The sequence below is a fragment of the Pyrus communis genome, chromosome 11 (assembly GCF_041283825.1).
Source record: "Pyrus communis isolate YQ-2024b chromosome 11, ASM4128382v1, whole genome shotgun sequence".
Lineage (NCBI taxonomy): Eukaryota > Viridiplantae > Streptophyta > Magnoliopsida > Rosales > Rosaceae > Pyrus > Pyrus communis.
In genome coordinates, this window is record NC_142575.1 from 27,062,900 (window position 1) to 27,085,644 (window position 22,745).

General features: G+C 37.2%; 1 protein-coding gene across 3 annotated transcripts; it reads right to left on the minus strand.

Annotated features, from left to right (window-relative positions):
- Positions 1 to 1,630: 1,630 nt before the first annotated feature.
- On the minus strand, positions 1,631 to 13,237 carry LOC137743268 (trafficking protein particle complex II-specific subunit 130 homolog). Of its 3 annotated transcripts, XM_088679260.1 has the most exons (22): positions 12,927 to 13,126; positions 11,930 to 12,159; positions 11,100 to 11,281; positions 10,608 to 10,688; positions 10,213 to 10,396; positions 9,840 to 9,930; positions 8,729 to 8,889; positions 8,039 to 8,128; positions 7,732 to 7,893; positions 7,461 to 7,522; positions 7,217 to 7,307; positions 6,263 to 6,426; positions 5,888 to 6,101; positions 5,216 to 5,761; positions 4,898 to 5,110; positions 4,330 to 4,723; positions 4,155 to 4,245; positions 3,986 to 4,070; positions 3,435 to 3,624; positions 2,847 to 3,145; positions 2,329 to 2,419; positions 1,631 to 2,231 (listed from the first exon to the last, which is right to left on the minus strand). In XM_088679260.1, exons 5-22 carry the CDS (start codon positions 10,330 to 10,332, stop codon positions 2,056 to 2,058), a joined length of 3,240 nt encoding a protein of 1,079 aa, XP_088535386.1. In that variant the 5' UTR covers positions 10,333 to 10,396; positions 10,608 to 10,688; positions 11,100 to 11,281; positions 11,930 to 12,159; positions 12,927 to 13,126; the 3' UTR covers positions 1,631 to 2,055. The 3 variants fall into 3 exon arrangements, with proteins under 3 accessions (XP_088535386.1, XP_068339237.2, XP_088535387.1); XM_068483136.2 differs by lacking the exon at positions 10,608 to 10,688 and having other exon boundaries at positions 12,927 to 13,237; XM_088679261.1 differs by lacking the exons at positions 1,631 to 2,231; positions 2,329 to 2,419; positions 2,847 to 3,145; positions 10,608 to 10,688 and adding an exon at positions 3,269 to 3,331 and having other exon boundaries at positions 12,927 to 13,237.
- Between the last annotated feature and the right edge of the window lie 9,508 nt (positions 13,238 to 22,745).

Consider the following 22,745-nt stretch of genomic DNA (forward strand, 5'->3'; position numbering starts at 1 on the left):
ACAAATTTTATATAATATCCCATTTGCCCATTACAAATCTTGTTCACCTGACAAATTTTTTTACCATTAACGTTTGACCACTCCTTTAATTACTCAATTATTTTAATCTTGGTGGTGTTCTTAGGAACTCTTTGGTACTCTTTGGAGTAGGTGGTGTTCTTAGGAACTCTTTGGAGCTTGGGATACTAGGTTTTTAATCTTGGGTATGGAAAGATTCTCAACGCTGAAATTTGGAGCATCTTTTTGGGATTAAAACTTGCTTGAATAAAGGTTTTCAGTGCCTTTTATTGGAGTCTGATTCTGCAATTTTTGTCCATCTTATATCACATGGTGCCACTGATAATCATCCTAATGGTGAATTCATTCAAGCTTGTTGTGCGATGTTACTGTGTGACTGGAAATGTAATATTTGACATACCTATTGTAACATGAATTTTATTGCTAATGAGTTGGCCAACCTAAGCCTCTCTCATCCTTTGGGTCCGGTCTATTTTAAGCAAACTTCATTTTCTTGTAAGTTGTTATTATTTTCTGATAATACACTTCCTGATCCACGGTGGAATCAAAGAGTTCCGCAGACAAGTTCTTGTTGGGGAGATTCGGCCAGAGATGTTGCTCAACATGTCCTTTGCTCAGCTGCAGCAGAGGTACCCGCTGCCACCCAGGTATCTTGACTAAATTTATTCCCAGTAAAACTATGACTGCAATGTCTATGCCGTCGAATTCAAGTTGTGTTCTGGTAGCCATTTGGTAGTTGGATCTCTTGAAGAAGAAGAGTCTTAGCTCGCACTTAGTCATCTCTAGTGTATTTCGATATTTAGCTTGTTCAATTTTCACAAATTATTGTTATATTATTTTCTCGTAGGATTTCCTAATCCTTTGGTTTTGATTGCCAAACAAGAGAATTTGTTGCTAGAATAAATATAAAAAAAACAAGTGTTTAATTTTAAACGAAAATGCACACTACGTATTATGGTTTTGCTTTTAGTAGTTGAATTAGAATAAATTTGTAGCAATTGCTTGCCTAATGAGTGTATTTTAGGAGCACGGATAGTTACAAACCATCGTCGTACTTAAATGACTAAAAGCATTTAGAAAAAATGTTTTAAAACCAATTCTTAGTAAATATGCAAGCTAATTATGAAAAAAACACTTGAGGTGCTTCCTGCAAACTTTGCTTCTTGCAAGAAACACTTTAAGTACTTTTAGAACCCAAAAACATTTCTAAAAGCGCTTTTAGTCATTTAAAAAAAAAAAATTCTTAAACATTAGTCCATTTTGTTATACATTGTATTACACCTACGTATAAAAACTATTAATTTTCCTTTTTTCGTATTTCATGGTGGAAATTTTCAACATACTAATGACAAACAAACAATTTGTTGATCATACATGCAAGAATTATTATTATTATTTTTTTCCCTATACTATACCTCTTAGTAAACAACAATGTGCAGCTCTCACAATTACAGTATTGTCAGGTTTCATTAATCACATCTTTATCTGACCTAATCTCTCGAAAACCCTCTAGATGTTTGAACAATTGTTATTGGTGTTTGTCCCTCCATGATATTTGTTTCTCTGGTTTGAGAAATTGGTGGAGAAAGAAACAAGCTTCAACCAAATCGACTTTATCCGCTCCAACAAAACCAATTTTCATTACCACTGGCATCACTGTAATTCTGAGTTCAATATTTTCTATCAAAACAATCAATTTTACAACAGTGAACTCAAAAAATGGACGTCCTCGGGATCTCTACGCTGAATTTTACAGGAAAAGTACAAATTCCCCGTGCACAAGGCAGGATGTCATATAACGTATGACTCGATGAACACTCGAAAAACCTACCCGTTGTAAACTAATCTCAACTAAGCGGCTTTTTAAAACATCTGATAAAAAAGAGAAGGAAAAACGAGATACTGATTTACAGATTCCTGGGATATAAAAAAAGGAAACCTAAATTTTTTCCCTATAAGCATGTCCAACCATGTAGAGTGGAAATTATGACGACCCGAGACAACTTGAATACAGGAGAGGAACTGGGTTGACAGAAATCATGCCGGAATGCAAAAGGAGGAGCTCAGAATCGGAGGCAAGACACAAACCAGATGAGGCCCAGCAGGATTGCAACTTATATTCGATTCACCAACATCTGGCAGACCAAGTTGTGGGGGACGAACATAACCCGCCACTAGAGGCACACATAATATTGAGATTTCTATCCTTGAACCTGCCATCGCAAGATTTAACAGAGGCAATAGCTATGAGCCAGAAGATATTTTCCTAGACAACAGAAAAATATGTGGAGTTTAAGTAGTTCACAAAACCTTGCTTTGACGAAAGAGAAACATGCCCTCTTTTCCTCCCAGCAATCATCCAATTCTCAGTATTTGCACCGACTTCATATAACACCTCATCCTGATGCACAAGCACTAAAATTATTAATACACTCAGAGTCATAGTCACCTATAGTACTCCTCAGCTTTTAACGACAGTTGAAACACTTGAAGATGCAGAGACTTCAGTTCATGCAGCGACGACAAAGTACAGGGTGCAATTCTGATGACGATTCACAAGTTTCTACACACGTTTTTATTTTCCTTTCAAGTGAAACAACTCAACGACATACACCATACCACCTCAGGTTTCAAGTGAAACAACTCAACAAGTACACTGCAATTACCTACAATTCTAGTAGACTTAAAAAACGGTTGAAAACTGACATTAGTGTTCGTTGACTTTGTTCAGAAATAAAAGTGAAAACCAGAAAAGTCGTAAATTATCAGCATTTTAAGATTTGATAATCGCAATATAAATTGTCCAGTGTGATCGGTCTGTGACTTACATTGTTAGGAGAAACTTCATTTTCCTCAAAATCCTTCAATCTTTCAACCCTCCATTTCATAGTAACTAGCTGGCCAACCCTAAGGCCACCGGAAGAGAGAGGAAGAAAACCAACAGCCAGGACTGGATCAAGCACAGGCCTTTGCAAAGCAAGAGTGCTTCTGAAAATTAAGTCCCGTCTAGCACCCTCAGACCCAGAAGATTCTGCAAACACAGGTGGGTGCGCTCCACTGGTTCTATCACCAGAAATTCCATATCTAATATTTAATATACTCTCCGACTGAAAAGCCTTCGCTTCATCTGCAGGAAAAACAAAATCGTATCATCAGTTCTGTCAAATGTACGAAAATGTAAAGTATGAAAAGATTCACAACTATATCCACATTTGCAAAATGAAATTGCAGCATGGCAGTGACTTGTTAGCGCTTGATTTACACATAATGTTTAAACGATTCCATCAGAATAAGTCCCAATCTTAACCTATTGCTGGAGATAAACAAGTGAATTTCCTTTACCATAATCAGATAGTATGGAAGCTTAGAAACATGCAAACAAGCAAGCATTTATAACATAAATGAACAATGCGTACCTTCAACATTAGTCTTCCCTAAGCATATACTGAATAGCATTCCTGCTCTAGAATTTGGAGAAACAACTAGTGGAAAGTAGGCCAAAGTCGGTCTCCCATCACCTTGTCCAGTATTAACAAATCCATCTTGAAGATCAAGCCAAGCATCAAAGATGGTCACCGTGGCTTTCACTTCAGAGTGTAGACTGACCTGGAAGTAATCAATTAATGCAGACGTATGAACCACCAACCTCCAAGGACTCCGCAGATATATTATACAAATAAACTTTCCTATTTAAAGGACTTATAAGTACTTATTTTGGTAATTGAAAAAAAATCTTAGTGTAACATGACAGAATGCACTCTTAAATCATAACCAGCCAATGTACAAAAGCATTACTCATGCTAAGATAATGGGTTACAATAACTTTTTGTGGAAACAGAAACAATTTCCATGTTTCAACACATAGGATGTCACACACTTCACGTCTTATTATCTAATCACGTAGCCAGGGATGCATAAGTTAAAGTTACATACAGAAGTGTGGTTTTGAAAACCATATCACACATACCTGGAGAAGCAAAGTACCATCATTGCATTTATCTGCAACTCGTGTGCTCACATGGAAAGGATCTGTAAAATGCACTGCTAGGGTCCTGCACAAAGTAATAATCAATAAAAAAACATCTACAATTTTGAAAGATAAGAACAAAAAGTAGAACAAAATAAAAGAAAAATACCTCTCAAATATCTGATTGTGAGATGCACCAAATTCAAGTTTGAGTGCTATCATCCTCATTCCATCCACAATGCTCTGTCTCTGGGGAACCACTGCATAATGCATTATGTACAGGTAAGCAGTAAGCAGTTGGGACTCAATAGAGTATTTAAACCTAGAACATACACATTCACAACCTGAAGATGATCCTACTGTAAGCTTTTCACTGATAGCACGAACTGGAATCCATAAAATAGACGTCAAATTGTTTGCCCAATTTGGAAACTCTACTCTATCATCACACAGAGGCAACTGCTCAAAATTTTTATCGATAGCCAAAGAACCATCCTTAAGAGTACCATTACAGTCAGCCACACCAACTGAACTCTTTGATGCATCAACATAGCTCTCCATCTCAATGAAATGTGAATCTTCAATTTTAAGACCAGGTCCAGTATCAACATACAAGATAGCACCTTTGAGAGAGTAGTTAATGGGTCTTACAATAATGCCCACCCACTGAGGTTCATTTATCAGCAGAGCAGCGGAAACAGCTGCAACAAGATCAACCAGAGGTCTTGGTTTGAATACCTGAGAAAGAAAGGGTCATTTAGACGGTACGATACCCTACGTAAATCTTAACTGAAAAACTTCGTCGCAAAGTTATGTACTGCTTTTATTTACAAGTAAATTTAAAATAACAAGGATAAACTAGTATTTTGGGATATAACGGGTAGCAACAAGCTACATCTTCAATAGTTGCACCTTCAAGATAGGTCTAGGAGGCTTTTCATAACTCATGAAATCCTTGCTGTCTTCAGGGCCACCCTTGGAAAAGCTATGAGATCTGAATCTTAATTGCCCAATTTTCCCAGTGAGAACCCCCAAAACATATGAACCTGGTTTCTGGGGGGGTAAATCCAGGGTAACGGTATTCCGACCAGGCTTTAATACAATTGCAGTAGAGCTCATTAATACCTGAAAAATCAGAAGTAATAATCTGTCATATCATAAACAATGTTCATACAACATTAGACCTGAAACGGTGAGATGAAAATGCATTGCAAGTCCAAGAAAGCTTACCTTAGCAACCTCATCAGTATTAAATATTGCATTCAATGTGAGACTAAATGAATCAAGAGTTATATCATCAGGAAAGCCACTCCAAAATGTTACTGATAGAGTACCAGGATCTCCATCACATAATTCTAATGGAGGCCCAGGATTGCCAGAAAAAGTAATTAAAGATGACACATCTAGGGGCACTGGTTGCTCCATTTTGCCATGTGCAAGACGAACAACCTCTGACTGAAAAGCCTGGCGTTCCCTAGTCAAAAACAAGCCTTTATCCAATGAAAGCAACCTCACGCAAGATGATAGATAGCCAGCTTGATCATTGAGTATTTTCTGACACTCTGCTAAATTGGGGAGGACTTCTGCCAATAAATCCTGCCATTCTTCACCAGCGTAAAGTGCACAAACCTTTTCATATGACTTTGCTGCCAGATCATAGTTTCCGTGCTTAAAACAGACAGATGCTATTTCTCCATCAAGAACAACTCCATGTCTTTTCCACCAGGATCGATGATAATTGTCAGCAGCCCCTTTAGTTAGTTCAAGATATTTTTGCTGTCAAAACAAGAATTTGTGTACAAGACAAAAAATCAACAAAATATTATACAGCATGCATAAAGGAACTAATAATTTGAACAATCCTCCATGAATGGTAAACTACAAATTAGCAACTGTTCATACCTCAAACTCTTCTGTAGACGACAAAGACTTCCACAGATCAGGATTAGAAACTGTGTTGTGCAGAGCATATTCAGCAGCAACATAAATTTCAGCAAGCCTCATGGGGCGATCAATTGAGCTCTCAGAAATTCCTGGTGAAGAGTTAGTACGTGCCATAACACTTGCTTGCACTTTTTGTAACGATGGCATCTTAAATGATGCATCTGAACCTGAACTGCCATCATACATCGTGACTCCATTATCACTCAAACATGCCATTTTTGAAAACATAAAAATAATAAATGAAAGGAGAATATTTAGCAAGACTATTAAAAAACAAATTACTCTTAGAAACCGATAGCACTACATTTGCTACAATTCTTGAATTTCCATTACCCGTCAATAAAATTTTGGCGGCCATCAAACATTTCAACCACATTCCCAGCAGAAAGGGAAGCTCTCCTCCGATTAGCCTCACGTAACAGTAGAGAAGGTTCAAGAGGCAATGGTTTTCTCTGAATACCAAAGTGCTTGAACGGTGGAGTTGACTGTAGAATTACCTGCAAAAGATAAATGACTAACTTTTTTTGTCAAAAAAAGAAAGACAAAAAGAAACGAAAAGTTAAGGGGCAGAAAATGCTTTTGCATTGCATGAAACTCAACAAAAGCCAACTGAACAGTAAAGAAAAACTAATGGCAACCGTAGAAGATAATCATCATTCATCAATAATCAAAGGTCTAATTTCCTATACACCACCTTTGTTTACCCCATGTAACAAACACGGCACTAATACTGTTGTAGTAGTTTGATAAAGGGTTAACTGCTAAATCATGAAATCCACTTAACTATTTAGTTAAACTCCCAATTATAAAGATATATTATGAAATTTGAGGGATTATAAGATCTACTATGAAATTTTCATAAAATGGGTGAAATATTAATTTTCATCATTTGAAATTAATTCTGATGTTTTTTTGTTATATTAACACCGCAATCTACAGTAAAAATCCAAGGGATAAGAATGTCACAAATCTGTAACAGGGAGTGGCTGCATAATGCCTTTTAGCATGGCCAAAACTTCATACCACATGACAGGTCAAATAAGAAGATAAAAAGCATGAACAATAAACAATAAATCCCAATATTAGAATTTAGAAGTTTATGCTGATTTATATTTTATACTAATGTAGGCTGGACAGACATAAATTGATGCAGTCTCAATTAAAGAAATTTACACCTAGATATTTTACGCGGAACTATATTAACATATTAGCTAACGTTAGCTAGTCCTATTAAAAAACAAAAACTTTAACTAATCCAATGCTACATTTACTGTATTAAGAACTTACCTTTTCTTTGGCCAGCACCTCAGATGAAGCATCAGGTGGAACTGAGGGCCAAACTGCAGGCTTGGGCCAGGGAAGCATGCTGAGTAAAGCACTGTTCAATGAGTTAAACGGAAAGAAGGACAATTAGTTTAGAAAAAACATCTGCAACTTTTAGGTGCAGTAAAACTAATTCCAATGATTACATGTCCAAGCTTGTTTCTAGAATGCTAAAAGATGTTCTCATCTTTAAAGTTTCAATTGGTACCTGTTTCCAGGACTCCTTTCTATATTCGTCCCATATCCAATTAAATATGCAAGCCTCATGAACTGTATAAACATACAATACAGCATTTGATTATTAAAGTGCACGCATGTTAAAAACAAAGTTTCTAGTCAATCTTGATTCTCAGTTGAACAATGGATTCAATTTCACTTATATCAATGCACTCCAACAAAGGCGTATCAAGGGATTAAAGAACAAAACAAACGATATTTTTGAGTTCCTCCATTGCAAATGAAACACAAGGAACTTTTACCTTAACCCTGCATAATGAATAAAGGTCGCCTTGAAGGCGGTAGAATTCTTTTTCTATATCAGGTGCTGCAAGTCCATCCTTATAATGTGAAGCAGTTTCATTGACTAAGGACATGCAAGCCGTTATCACCCACACTTCACGCATACAAAAGGGAAGAATACTCTGAGAACAACTCCAAAAGAGAAAACAGGAAAGGTAGGAGAATGAAAAGAAAATAGAAAAGTCAGATATGATCATTCATACTGAACTTCAAGATATGTATGACATTACGTTAAAAACACTTTTAAACAAAATGAATACCAGATACCTCATGTACAGCCAGAGACTTTGAGAAGCTTATAATGAATGAGTATCCCCTTGATGCAACTTCAAACGGGCGATTCAGCTTGAATAAAAGCTACATTTAACCATCTATTAGAGATGAATTTCAAATTTTGTTTCAGCAAAATAGTAAGTCAATTTCTGCGTAAACTAGATTCTGAAGGCACCACCATTGTTTTACTGAATGGTCAGATTATTTTTTGATTTGAAGTAATGGTCAATGAAACTTCTTATATGTCCATGGTAAACTTGTATTCATCACTTGCACCATGTGGTTAACGTAATTGTACACTTAAGTTCCAATTCTTCAACTTTATCAATATAACAGGCACAAGTTTCAGTAGGAAGTATTTTACATCTTATGTTAGAGAGAGAGAGAGAGAGAGAGAGAGAGAGAGAGAGCACTATAGTATGAAAATGCTGAATGACCTTATCAAAGAACTTATCAACACATATGTGAAGAGTTAATCATAGAAATGCATTTTCAATGAGACAGAATGGAACAACAATTTACTCTAGTATGCTAAATGAAATTTTCCCAAGTAAACTAAAGGATCCAGCATCCAAACAAGCAGAAAATTTGAAAGTTTGAAACTAATGATATCACTGCATAATGTTAATTCGTTTTTTACTGATTTAAGGTCACAGGCTTGAATCAACTGTCTGTCTCACATACCTTTGCTTGGCAGGCAAACAGATACTGTCTAAATTCAAATTCTCTAAATGAGTCATCTTGAACAATTTGTGTCAATGATTTCTTTCCAGAATTGAGCAATGCTGCCTGATCATCACCATGGTCAACTCCTCCAAAGTCCTTCCGTTTTCCAGTCATTTCAACTGCATCAGATGAAAATGATATTGGTCTCCAGAACAAAAAAGAAAGAGAAAAGGTCCATTATTGATCAAAATCTTATCATTTAAAAGCACTACGCTTATAATGGAATCACGATTTTCCAATTTTCAGTTTCCTTCAAAGTGGAGCAAGAACGTACAAGCACACATTCAAGATCTCCCACTCACCGCTGAGTAGACAATCATTTTCACCAATCATTGGATCAAAATCAAAATGCTGACACTTATTCAAGAAGAAAAAGTCTTTACTGAGATTTGTATATTAGGCGATGGATTTTAAGAAAATGAATTAGAGCACGGTATGGATTTTAAGAAAATGAATTATGAGCTTGGCTCCCAGAGAATATGGATCAAAATTGCGTGCATGTTTGTCTTCGTGTTTATGACGTAGATTCTTGTTTCCCTTGAGGAGATATGAACAACTACAGGATTGCAATAAGCAATTAACGGAATCATTTCAACCAAACTTGACAGCACAATACTTAAGACATGAAGTGAAGATTGAAAAAACAAACTGGTTTAGTGTAAAAAGATACACTCATTAAGTATTTTTTTTATACCGGAAACAAACATTTGATGAACATCCTGTAGTCATAGAATGAAAACAATGAATGGATCTCAATATAAAATGACACGTACAGCAGTCAATGGTTGCTCATATCTACAACACAAGGTACCCAATTCATAAAGACCGCTATACCTTCATAAAGTAAGTTTCAAAATACAGTTAGTGTTTCATAAAGTAACACTAACTATAAGTGTTAAGAACTTAAAAAAATGTAGAAAAATAAAAGTTGAAAAGATCCCCCATGCATGTACTTGAAGGTGGCATTTGTATTTCCATGTCAAAATAGTATTTTCATTAAAAACATATGTAGAAATCATAACAGGTATCTCAACACTAAAAGTGATAATAAGATATATGCGTAATGCACCTGTTTCCAAATAACAAATTTCTAGTTCATCATATTCCCGTAAAGAATCTTCATGAAGATGAGCCATCTCAAACATAAAAGCCAAGCTTTCCTGAAAAGAGAAGCAATTATGGTAAGATGCCAGAAGATGATTAGTAACTTGAATTATATGGATCTGAAAAGACAAAGGTTTGCGGTACTTGTGCCTCATATAATTGCCTAAAGTAGGATTTGAAATGTACTTTTATAATACCAGATAAGTATTTAGTACGCTTTTCAATACAATTGATTTATGCATGAAATCCACATTCGAATCAACAATCCTTTAAATCCTCTTTGCCCAAAGCAGCTTAATAAAATTCTTCTAGTAAAAATTGATAAAAAATGGAACTACCTTCAGAATAAAAAAATTGCAGAAGTTCCAAACTGGCATGAAGCGTTGTTCACTGAGCTTGCGTATCTCGTCCTCATAAAATTGTACACGCCTATCTAATGTATTTCTGATGCACTCCATTATCTTGGATTCCAAGTCTTCCCAAAAATTTGCGTCAGGAGAATATAGATCGAACTTGCAGCATCTGAGCAAAGCATATTATGATAAAGTAACATGACGTTAGGTAAACTGAATTTTAAACAAATATATCAAAATATTATTGAACTTTATATTATAACCTGTACAATTATATTTGATAGTCTACTCATGTTTTATGGTAGACATGATACCATATGCAACTTACTGAAAAGAAATGAAAGACAATTTTATACGTATAGGTAACTTTAAAACCCAACCCAATTATGATTATGCTGGTGAGCTGATCAGTCTACAATACTTGATGAAAACAAGATGCTTGCCAAGTTCATCTTAACAACCTTCAAGGAAACAGATGAAATCGACATCAACAGTCTTTACCCATCTCTGCCTTTGGCTAAAAAGTGTAAGTATATGTTGTTACCAATTTAATATCAACATTGTCAAATTTGTATTGTTATAGACGAAGTATCTCAATATCACATGTTGACTTAATTAACAACAAAGCAGATGATGTAAAGCTTAAGTATGGTAAAAAAACACCAACTAATCTTCATATTAGAATTTTGCTCTCTGGAACACCTAAATAGAAAGAGGGAGGGGGGACTAGGAAAAGCTCAATGCTCAAGTTATCATATATAAAAGGTGATCATTTTAGTATAAAATAATCACAATACTAATTTCTCAATACTACTCAATCGACCACTTGAAAAGAAAAAAAAAATATTTGATTACAAAAGCAATAAACTCACCTTTCTCTCTTCTTGGAACTGAAATCAACTTCAAGTTTGGCATATACTTTATTTGCCAATTTGGTGGCTTGATCATTATTCGCGTGAGCCTTGGATACAAAAACAATAAACCATTCCCGTTCATCATTTTGGACAATTAACTTTAGGCGTGGTTTAAGGATGGTCTTGAACTCATCAAGATCCTAATGAATGAAAACAAAAGACTGTTAGTATCAGATGAGCAGCATACAATCAAACTGCACATGGTTTAGTCTTATGATTACCATAATACTACCAGCACATGAAAATAATAATATTGATAGAAAGATGTGGAACTAAACAACTGAATGACACTAAGTTTTATTGCTACAATTTCTTATCAAAACCTAACAAAATGCTCAAAGAGAAAGCTAGTTACTTTCCCAATTTGCATAAGTGAGTTAGCAAAGTACCCCTTACAACCGTCTAGTAGGAAAGCTATATACAAATCTGACTTCTGACAATTAATATCATAATGTAATAGAAGTATAGTTGGCATTCTTCATATATATAAAAAAAATTTAGAAAGAGACAATTTTATTTAGTTTTCTTTTTACTGATAACTCGAGCTATCAAGATCCCCAATACAACTAATCCCAAAGGCATGTCTAGATCCTACAATCAGAATGGCTGGTACAAACAATTGGAGGGTTTCCCCATAGGGGTGTATGAATTGAACAAGAGACCTTTGTTTACTAGGCTTCTTATCTTGGCTCTTCCTAAGACTGGACTAACACATGGATGCAGATATAATACATTGGTTATGAAATAATAACATCAAGATAAGTGAGGTGAAGGAAATTGTGTCTTACCTCACAGGTGACGAGGACCGCAGTTGCATATGGTTCTCGAAACCAAAATAATGATTGCTCTTGTGGGAACCGGCTACGAAGCCTCGAATCTGTGGTTAGTATGAATTCAGCAGGGAAATTCTCTACAAACACAGGATTACGGGTCTTGTTATTTAAGCAAGCTCTTTTGAATGGCAAGTGCTCCTCAAACCCATTCTTGACAGTAGGCCACAAATCGCTCACATCTTCAACTGCAAATGAGCTCATGGTTAAACTGTTAGATGTGAACACGAAGCAAGGCCAATGACATAAACTACTACTGCAGAAACACACATTAGCCATCTGTTTCACTACTTGTGAACTCAATACAGACTAAGAGCATGACTGGAATATTAGCAGATATTGTCGAGGGATCGGTAGACTAGCCATTTGGCTGTCCATGGGTTCCCACATTAAGCATAATCATATACTTTTGTAAGATAAGCATAACCATATATGGCTGATAACATGACAATGTATGATTACAAATAACTAAATATAAATTGTCATTAAACAAATGACTAATGCCGCATGAGCTGTTCAGTAAATTACACAAATCCAATAAATGATTTCTTGTTCTGGAAATACCGAAACAACAAATTTCGCACATTGTGCGAAAATTCATTCCCATTTCCGGATATTCAATTGAAGAACTACTTGTTCCCAAAAACACTCCGAAACTGACACACTAAAGGCATCAATTTACAAACACTAGGACGACTAAATTTGCATTTGCTGCATCACTTTAATAGCCAATTAGCTATCCCTATACTTTAACAAATACGAATATGTACTACCAAATAGCACAAATTAACACCTTTAATTACTTACAGAGGTCCCCAAATCTCAATCAAGAAGATCAGTAACTTCAAATGCGTAATTGATTAACAAAAAGGTGAAACAAGAATGATTAATTTGAAATTACAGAAGAAAATTGGAACCGGAAAATTGAATAGGAATGTCGAATTGGGGGATTTACCTGCAATCACGAGATGATCAAGGGAATTCTTGATCGTCTGGAACTGAGCAAGATAGTTCGCCATGTTCGACCTCGATCTATAGCAGACGAATACAATTGTTCATGATCGATAAAGAGAGAGAAAGAGATCTATACATCCATGTAGAGAGAGAGAGCTCTGAGTGAGGTGGTGGTTGTGTGGGTTTGCTCTCTCACTGTGTAATTGGGGAACTGGATCGAAATTCGGTAATGCAAGCCCGTACTTCCGTTGTTTGCGAGAAATTTTTTATTGCGACGGAATATGATGGTACAATGGTGAAAATTTGGAGGGTAAATTACACATAATTACTTTAATTATTGAATTATTAACAGTTTTATATCTTATTTTTAAAAAATTTTAATGCCAATTAATTTGTTACATGTTCACGTGGTTTAAGACAGAACTATTTTTTATTAAAAAATTATTAAAATAAAAATTTACCCTAAAAAACAAAAAAAAACCCAAATCACCATCTTCTCCGACCCCTTCCCTGCAATCCAGATCCCGCACTCATCCTCCACCTCCTCCTCCGCACCCACCCTCGCACCCATCATTTTCCCTCTCTTCAAATCCCATCACCGACTGGGTCTTTCGCCCCACTGCCATTTCTTCAATTTCTTGTTCTTCACCATTTTTCTAAGAAAAACCACCAAACAAAATTGCAAAGGGAGAGTTCCCGAAAGCCAAAACGAAGAACCCGACAAAAACAAAACCCAAAACGAAAAACACAAATACAAACCCAGGAAATTCAAGAAATTAGAGAAATTAAATTTTCTTTTTTTAAATTAGAGAAATTAAATTTTCAAAAATCCAAGAAGTGGCCATTTGCAAATTCGCCCAGAACTTCGGGTTTTCGAAATCCTCCATAATATTAATTGAAGAATGGAAGTTCATTACAGTCCAATTTATTTCATGTTCTTTCCCCAAATTTTTTTCTTATTTCTTTCCCCTTTTTTTTCCCATTTTCTGGGTTACCACCAGTGCTACAAATTCGCTTCCCCGATGCGTGTCAACCTCTACACCTTCTCATTTCCGTCTCAAGGAGGAGGGTGGTGGGTCGAGACCGAGAGCTCTACACCTTGCATCTTGTTGACCAGCTGGTGTGTCGAGACCGAGAGCTCGAGGAGGAGGGTGGGTTTGGTGGAGAGGTGGTCATGCTGGATGCACAACCACACGTGGCTGCGGCGATGGCCGAAGATTGTGCCGATGACCATGGATTTCGAGGGGTGGGTCTGCTAGGGCGGAATAGCCACACCGTCATTTTGGGTGGGCGAGGTGGATATGTAGAGGCTGGGTAGGTGCAGATGAGAGAAGGGAAGGAGAAGGGAGGGGGAAGAAAGGCAGAGGGAGAAGGGATGAGTCGGGGAAGATGATAGGGATTTTTTTTCTAAGGGTAATTTATTATTTTATTAATTTTTTAACAGAAAATGAATCCCGTCTCAAGTCACGTCAGCATTTAACAAAAAATTTGACAGATAACTGACGGAAGGTATGAAATTGCAACAAATTCGAAGATAAGATATAACGTCGAAATTTTTTAAAGACGAGGTATGAAACTGCTAATGACCTAATAGTTGAGATAGTTCTATGTAATTTACCCAAATTTGTATTTTAGCACATATATCCTATTATTGGTAAAGTTGTTGAGAATGAATCTTATATTAATTGGATCCATATTAATGGGAGAAAGGTTTTTTTATTAACACCTCACAATTTTATGAATACATCCTATTTTTTTGAATTCTTATTGAACTACCTCTTTTACCCTCATTTAAATTTGAAAAAGAAAAAAATAAAAATAACCAAACAAACCCAGCACCTACAAGTGCACCACGTATTCTCTAGCCAAACAACATGCACCATCATTAACGAATTTCATTGATCTCAATAATTCAATTGTTACAAGAAGATGGTCTTGATAACTTTATTTACCCAAACATATGCCGACCTTATATTATAGAAACACCTTTCATATGTTTTCCTGCCCATAGCCATCAAGTAGACATCCTTGAGTATGACGTTTGAAATTGCAGTTTCTACAAACTGCTAAAGGCCTCGCAGAACGACAGGGAGGGATGGAGGAAGGGGAGGGGAAGATGAGGGAATGGAGTGCTTAGCATGGATCGAAGAAGTGGCGGAGGGTGAGCGAGATGTCAGTTAGGTGAAATGTTATTGTTGTTTTGAACAGGTGGGGTGGCTTCAGCAGAAGTAGAGTTAAAATTGGAATTTAAAAGACTAATTTTAAGTGTGAGGTGGATTTATAAGATTGTGGGGGTGTCAATAAAACAAATCATGGGAAAAAGGACTTTACATGAGCTTATAAGAGGTTGGGCTACTTCTCATATTGCCAGGTAGTTTTATGATGAAACCTCAACTTTCTTCATGGTATCAAAGCAGGTTATCCTACGTGTGAAGCCAAGCGGCCACATGTGCTTCACGTCACCTGTTGTGTTGTCCACGTGTTAGGGTCGAAACTTCACCACACGTGAGGGGGCGTGTTAATTCACCATACGTGTGAAGGCATGTGGAGAATGAGTCTCACGTTAATGGGAGGAGAGACCTTGCATGAGCTTATAAGAGGTTGGGCTATTACTCATATTGCTAATTGGTTTTACGATAGAACCTCAACTTTCTTCAACAGTAACACGTGGTGTACCACCTCTGTGCTAGTCACACTAAAAAATCTCTCGTTTTTTGCCCTTTTTTTAGCTGTTAGATTTGGAGGCTTTGATCTAACGGCTCATAATAAACTTGAAAATAACCGAATAAATTCTTCACATCCGCAACCATGCAAACCCATATTCCAGATAGGCTTTAGCAGATGAGGCGCGCCAAAACCTCTATGCAACTCGCAACTTCCAGCTCCAGCCTGCCATGGCATTCCCTCTATCGTCCGCCATCGTCTCTCACAAGCTATCTCTCAATGTTTCCATTGCTCCCTCCACTCGAATGCTGAATTTAAAGCCAACCCATTTCATATTTTGCTTCAATCGGAAAAACCCAGAAAGATCAGGCCGCTCCAGAGTTCATTGCATGTCCAATGACAATCATCCAAAGGTTGGCCTTGATCCTACTCGTATACTTGGTTTCTTGAAATACTGGTTTTCGGGTTTTCGAAAGCTCTAAAATTGTTGTGAAATTGTGATTTTTTTATGTGATATGTGAAGCCTACATTGTTGGAATGATTGTAGTAATGTAGTGTTTTGCTGTAGTTTTGATATGATTCTGGTAGTTTTGATTGTCATTGGTTTGAATTTGAGTTTTGCGGCGGGTGATATATGAAATAGTTGATGAGGAAGTCTACATTTGTACTTCTTTGGTATTAAATTGTTCTGTTCTTCTCCTCTTTAGCCGTTGGATCAAATTTCAAGAGTCCGGATCTTTTGACTTGGTGGATTTGATGGAAGGGATCCGAAAATGATCATTTTCCGTATCTGGGAGCTTCGTGCTGTGACTTCAGTCCAAGGATCTCGGAGGAACTAGGAAACAAGGCTCAAATATGGCCTTTGATTCCGACGAGTTCCATATTACAAAAATTTTAAAAATAAATAAAGAAATAAAGGCCTAATTACTTTTTGGAAATTCTGATTACGCTCGAATGTTATCTTTGAACAACCAATATTTTAGTAGATAAATGGCATTAGTATGTTAGACAGTTAGTTATAAGGGGCAGTGGCGAAGCCAGAAATTGTTGAGGGGAGAGGCGAAATATAAAAGGGTAAAAAATTTTAGAATAATGTAAACAAATCATATTTTTTTAATAGTAGACAATATTAATGTCGTTCGTAGTTTATTAATACAAACAAGTTATGATTGTTGTCGTCAATGTTTCATCACTTTTATGTTATGAAAACGTAGTATACAATTCTCATTGTCAATAAAAATACAAAACATCTCTATCAATATAAACAACCATGCTATAATTCAATTATTAATCTCTCATTTCGATAATACAGTGGTGTTTGACAATTCATCACGAAAAACACAAAAAATAACTTAGTCAAACGTTACTATTTGTGATACAAATCCAAAGAAAATAAAAAAGAAATTTGATGGGTGTGAGCGCTAGATGAAGAAACCTAGCGGCTAATTTGTTTGATGTACTACATGGTAGTCGAGTGTCAAACATGCAATCTCTCTTTACTTGTTTTTTAATGAGTTAATGCAAAACGCTCAATGTATTAATTGGTACATTCACTCCCTCTTGTTTCACACATCTTCATAATATGTCCATCTTTTCTAATGGGTAATGACTTCCATCACCTTTGAATTCACATTTCAAAACCTTTCCTCAAAATCCATGGTGATGACACAATTAAACGGCGAGCCATGGAATTAGAATCATATGTGCCCCCATTTCCTAATCAAGATCCGTAAAACTGGTGTCTCCTCTAAAGACATCACCATCTCAGAGTGTCCCAAATCTCGGCTCGCCTTTACCTCCCATATATCCATCAAAACAAAGCCTAAAAGCTCCCCATCATGGTTTACTTTCATGGTGGAGCGTTCTGTGTGTTGTCTGCCTTTGGACTCTTTACCCACTCTTGTCTCAATCTTAGGTCTGCCTTTGAAAAGAAACGCACCGTTTCATTTTATTTTATTTCCGAAGCCCAAAACGATGTCATTTTCTGCGTGGGTATATACATAAAAAATAAATAAAACCCTGCGCGCAGGAGAGCTGCGCAGCAGAACAGAGAACGAAAAGAGACACTGTCTTTTCCAGTTTCCGGCCGAAGGAAAGGGGCTTAAGACTCGTTCCTGGGATTGTTTTCTGGCGAGCGGATATGTCCCTTCGCCAATGATAAGGGGGAGGGGAGTGTAAGAATCGAACTTGCACCAGGTGTACAAAAAAAATTGTGTTCAGCCATTATGGTGAAACTTGGAATCGAGGATAACTCAAAAAATAGTATGTCAAGGAACGATGTATTAAACCCTCAAAACTTGTAGATGATCTATTCGCGCATTTAGCTTCAATATTGGCATCTAAAGTTATACTCCCACATGTGAGATTGCTTCCCAAGAAAACAGTAATACTCATAAACACTTATGCTAGAAGTGCTTTTATAATGCACAAATTGAAAATTTAATCTTCTATATAAAGTGAAAGATACAGTGGCCATCTTTGATGATTGCCCTATTCTAATGGTTTGGTTTCAATAATGGTATTGGTCAAAATTGAATTAAACTGAACCGTTGAAACTAGATGGTTTGATCATATTTTTGTGTCAAGCCAAACCAACTTATCCGCATCCACCAATAACACCACATGTCAAAAGTGAAGAAACATTGAAAAGTATACATAAAATAGAATATATTAATTATATTGTTTACTTGTATTATAACACGTAAGAGCAACCCTCCTGGTGTTTTCCAAAACAAACTACGATGGTGGTCTATAACCCTGGTATGGTGGTGGAGCCCATGGACATCGGCAGCAACCCAAGACAATTCGGCCTAGGCCGCTACCCAAGAACAATATTACGTAGTCATGTTATTCCCTTTTCCACTTGTGCCTACATGCGTTGGTGAGTCCAGCTTTGAGTGACAACTTTTGATGTTGTGGGATCTCAAAATTTTTATCTGTAGGTCTAAATTTTATTATATGTGACCATGTAATAGCACTGTTCTAAAAATTGACCTAGGCAACCGTCTAGGCGCTTGGCTGTGGAGCCCCGCTCCAATTTTGGGCACGGCGTTTGGAAAATTCGGTTGGAAGCTAGGCAGCCCTAGGCGGGCAAGGTGGGCCTAGGTAGCTCCTAGGTGGAAACTTAGGCGGGACCTAGGCGGTCCTAGACGGTTTTTTATATATATATTTTTATTAATTTTGTGCTTTTTTCTTTTTAGGTTTCATGGTGGTATACTTATGGAAATGGTGTACCTAATTTACAAATGATAGATTTACTACAAGTTCATCCAATAGTGAAATGAATTGGAGCATTTTTGAGGGGATACATACAAAGAAAAGAAATAAACTAGATACAACAAGGTTAAATAATTTAGTCTATGTCTAATCCAATACAAGGATCATGATTCATGAAGAAGAAGAATTTAGTCTATCATCCAAATCCTCCTCATTATGATTATATGCTTATTGTTTTTTAAATATTGAACTTTTTAGATGTATATAATTTGTGTATTCTTGTACTTGTATTCTTACATTTTATCATTATTTTATTATCCATACAAGTATATTTTTTTAGGTCTAAATAGACACTTATTTACAAGATATATAATAAATTTATATAAATCCACTTAGGCGCTAGGCCATTGCCCGCCTTCCTACTAGCGCCTAACGATTTTTAGAACCTTTCTAGGCCCCCACCCTCTTGTCTAGGCAGAACAGGTCGATCTACTTTAAGTGTACTACTTCTCCTTCACTCTACTACTGCCGATATTGTCTGACTTGAATAATGTGCCATTTAAAATTTTTGTTTTGGTGGCAATCATGTGCCAATTTAACGCTATGTGTGTAGATGTTAAAGTATAACAGTTTCACATCGGTGAAAATAGAAATGTTGCACGTGCTTATAATCAATTGAGTTATTCTCCATATTACGACTTGATTTTATGGTAAAATCTTAACTTTTTTATAACATGCATTTAAGTAATTGAATTTCTCCATATTCTATCAATTAGTTTTACAATGAATTTTCAACGACTCAACTTTCTTCGCTCTAAGAAAAAGAGTAGAAAGAAAAAAAAAAAGGAAAAAAGAAAAAAAAAATGAGAGCTTGAAAACACTCACTCCTCTTTCTTTAAACCCTTCCAAACCAACCCTAATCTAGAAGTTTCACAGCTGCCGGCCCTTTGCTCCAGCTTGGGGCTAGCGGCAGCCCCTTCTTCTAGCCTCTCTCCATTTCCCCCTTTTTCCCTCACCCTTACCCATTTGTTCTTCCTTTCGATCTTCTTCCCCTTCGGGCCGATCCCTCCTCTGCGCCTCACCTCCTATCCCATTTCTTATTCCCCTATCGGCGTCTCCAACACCTCTATCTAGTTGGGTGAAGTCAGGCTATTATCTTTCCCATCGATAATGGCCTAATTTTATTTCTCCTTCATTAATGAGTGTGTTCGTCGTGTTCACGCCGGTGGTATAGTGCGGGTGCACGTGGTGGTTCGCTGTGCAAATCTGAAGCCATTGAGGCTCTCTATCAGTCAGTGGCTTTGGCGTGACTTTCCTCTGCTCCGCACACCACTATTCTTTGCCAAGCACATGCCCTCCAAGTTGTGGACTTTGCTGTTGCAACTTACCCATTTTGTTGCTTCAGTATGCGGATAGCTATTAGAATATTAATGATGAATGAATGGTTCCAATTTTGCTATGCTGTGATCCATGTGGCTTCGGTGTTCACAAATCTTATCTTTTTCCAGTTGACGGAAACCCTTGGCGGGTTTTGGTGCTAACGATTTTATGCAAGTTACTATGGTATTGAATTTTCTGATTTGAATTGTAATGTATTTCATATCTTAGAAAGCCTTATGGGAAGGCATATTTATACACAATACAAAGAAAGCTTCGGATGCAAAAGCACACATGCAGCAACTTCCCTGCTGTCAATGAGTCAGCAATCACATGCATAACCTTGCTGTCTTGCTGTCTTTCCTTTCCAGATTCAGCAATAACATGCACCCATGCTTGCCATGCTGTCGTAACAGCACACATGTTTGCCGTGCTGTCTGTAACAGCACACATGTTTCTTCCCTTTCCAGATTCAGCAATAACATGCACCCATGCTTGCCATGCTGTCTGTAACAGCACACATGCTTCTTCCAATACTCCCCCTCAAGCTGGATCCAGTAGGTTGATGGATCCAAGCTTGGAGAGGAGTCTTTGAAACTGATGAGAAGCCAGAGGTTTGGTGAATATATCAGCCAACTGATCGAAGCTTTTTACATAATGTGTCTGAATCACCTGCGACTGTACTTGTTCACGGACATAGTGACAGTCGACTTCAATATGCTTCGTCCTCTCGTGAAAGACGGGGTTTGATGCTATGTGCATGGCAGCCTGGTTGTCACAAAATAAGGTCATTGGTTGAGCTGTGAACATACCTAAGTCACATAAAAGTCATTTTAGCCATATCAGCTCACACGCGGTTGAGGCCATTGCACGATATTCAGCTTCGGCACTTGATCTAGCGATGACAGTTTGTTTCTTGCTCTTCCACGTGACCAGGTTTCCACCAACAAAGGTACAATAACCAGTGGTGGACTTGCGATCGATTGCGTTTCCTGCCCAATCAGCATCACAGTACCTCATGATTTGAGTGTTGTCATTCTTTGCCATGAGGATGCCACGACCAACAGACCCTTTTAAGTAACGTAAGATTCTTTTGACAAGGTTTAGATGCTCGATGGTGGGAGAGTGCATGAACTAACTGGCAATACTTACTGAATGTGAGATGTCTGGTCTGGTGATCGTTAGGTAGATCAGCTTGCCGACAAGCCTCTGATATAAGCTGATATCCGAGAGTGGCGTGCCTTCCAAGTCAAGCTTGAGCTTGCTATCAAGAGGGGTAAGTGCAGGCTTGGCATCACTCATATTGGCATCTTTAAGTAGGTCCATGACGTACTTTCGTTGATTAAGAAATAGTCCCTTGTAAGAAGATGCCATTTCGATTCCAAGAAAATACTTCAACACCCCAAGATCTTTAACCGCAAATTGTTGTTGAAGTGACTGTTTAAGTGTGGTGATTTCAGCAGCATTATCACCTGTAATTATTAAGTCATCCACATATATCAACACAACTAATTTGCTTGCAGCTCTTGTGCGAACAAATAATGATGAATCTGCATTACTCCTTTTGAAACCAATGCTATGAAGAACGGTACTTAGTTTTGCATACCAAGCACGTGGTGATTGCTTCAGTCCATGAATTGACTTATGTAACTTACACACCAAATTAGGCTCTTGGCTTTGATGGTGTCCTGGTGGCAATCTCATATAGACTTCTTCTTCAAGATCACCATGTAGAAAGACGTTCTTCACGTCCATTTGATACATAGACCAACCGTTATTGACGGCAACAGACAATAGAACCCTTACTGAGTTCATTTTTGCAACAGGAGCAAATGTTTCCTTGTAATCGACCTCAAATGTTTGAGTGAATCCTCGAGCCACCAGCCTGGCTTTATGCCTCTCAATCGAACCATCAGAATTAAACTTGATCTTATAGATCCACTTGCAGCCCACTGCCTTTTTTCCTTGTGGAAGTTTGGTGATGCTCCAGGTTTTGTGTTGGTCTAGTGCTTTGAGTTCATCTCTCATTGCTTCTTTCCACACAACTTGATTATTAGCCTTATAAAAGTTTTGAGGCTCACTGTGACTTGAAATGTTGTTAAGAAAGGCAGCATGAGATGGAGTTACCTTTTGATACGACACGCAATTTGAAATTGGACGCCTCGGTTTATATGTGACAAAATCTTGAAACCTTGTGGAAGGTTGTCTATCACGCCGAGGATTGCGTCGAGGTACTAGGAGGTTTGTCTCATCCTCGTTCAAATTGTCATCCACACTTTGAGGATTTTCTATGTTGCTGTTGTCATCATCATGCACCGAGTCATCATCATGCACAGAATTATCAGGATGAGTACCTTCATTATTGACTTCAATGGGAGGTGTGGAAGTACAGATTCTTGGTAGAGGAATTAGGTCTAAGATGCACTCCCCCTGACTTGTGGCTTCATGTGATTTGCTGAAAAAAGGGTTAGCTTCATGGAATCGTACATCTTTAGATACAATTATTTTTCTTAGTTGAGGATCATAACACTTATATCCTTTTTGTGTTGATGAATAACCAAGA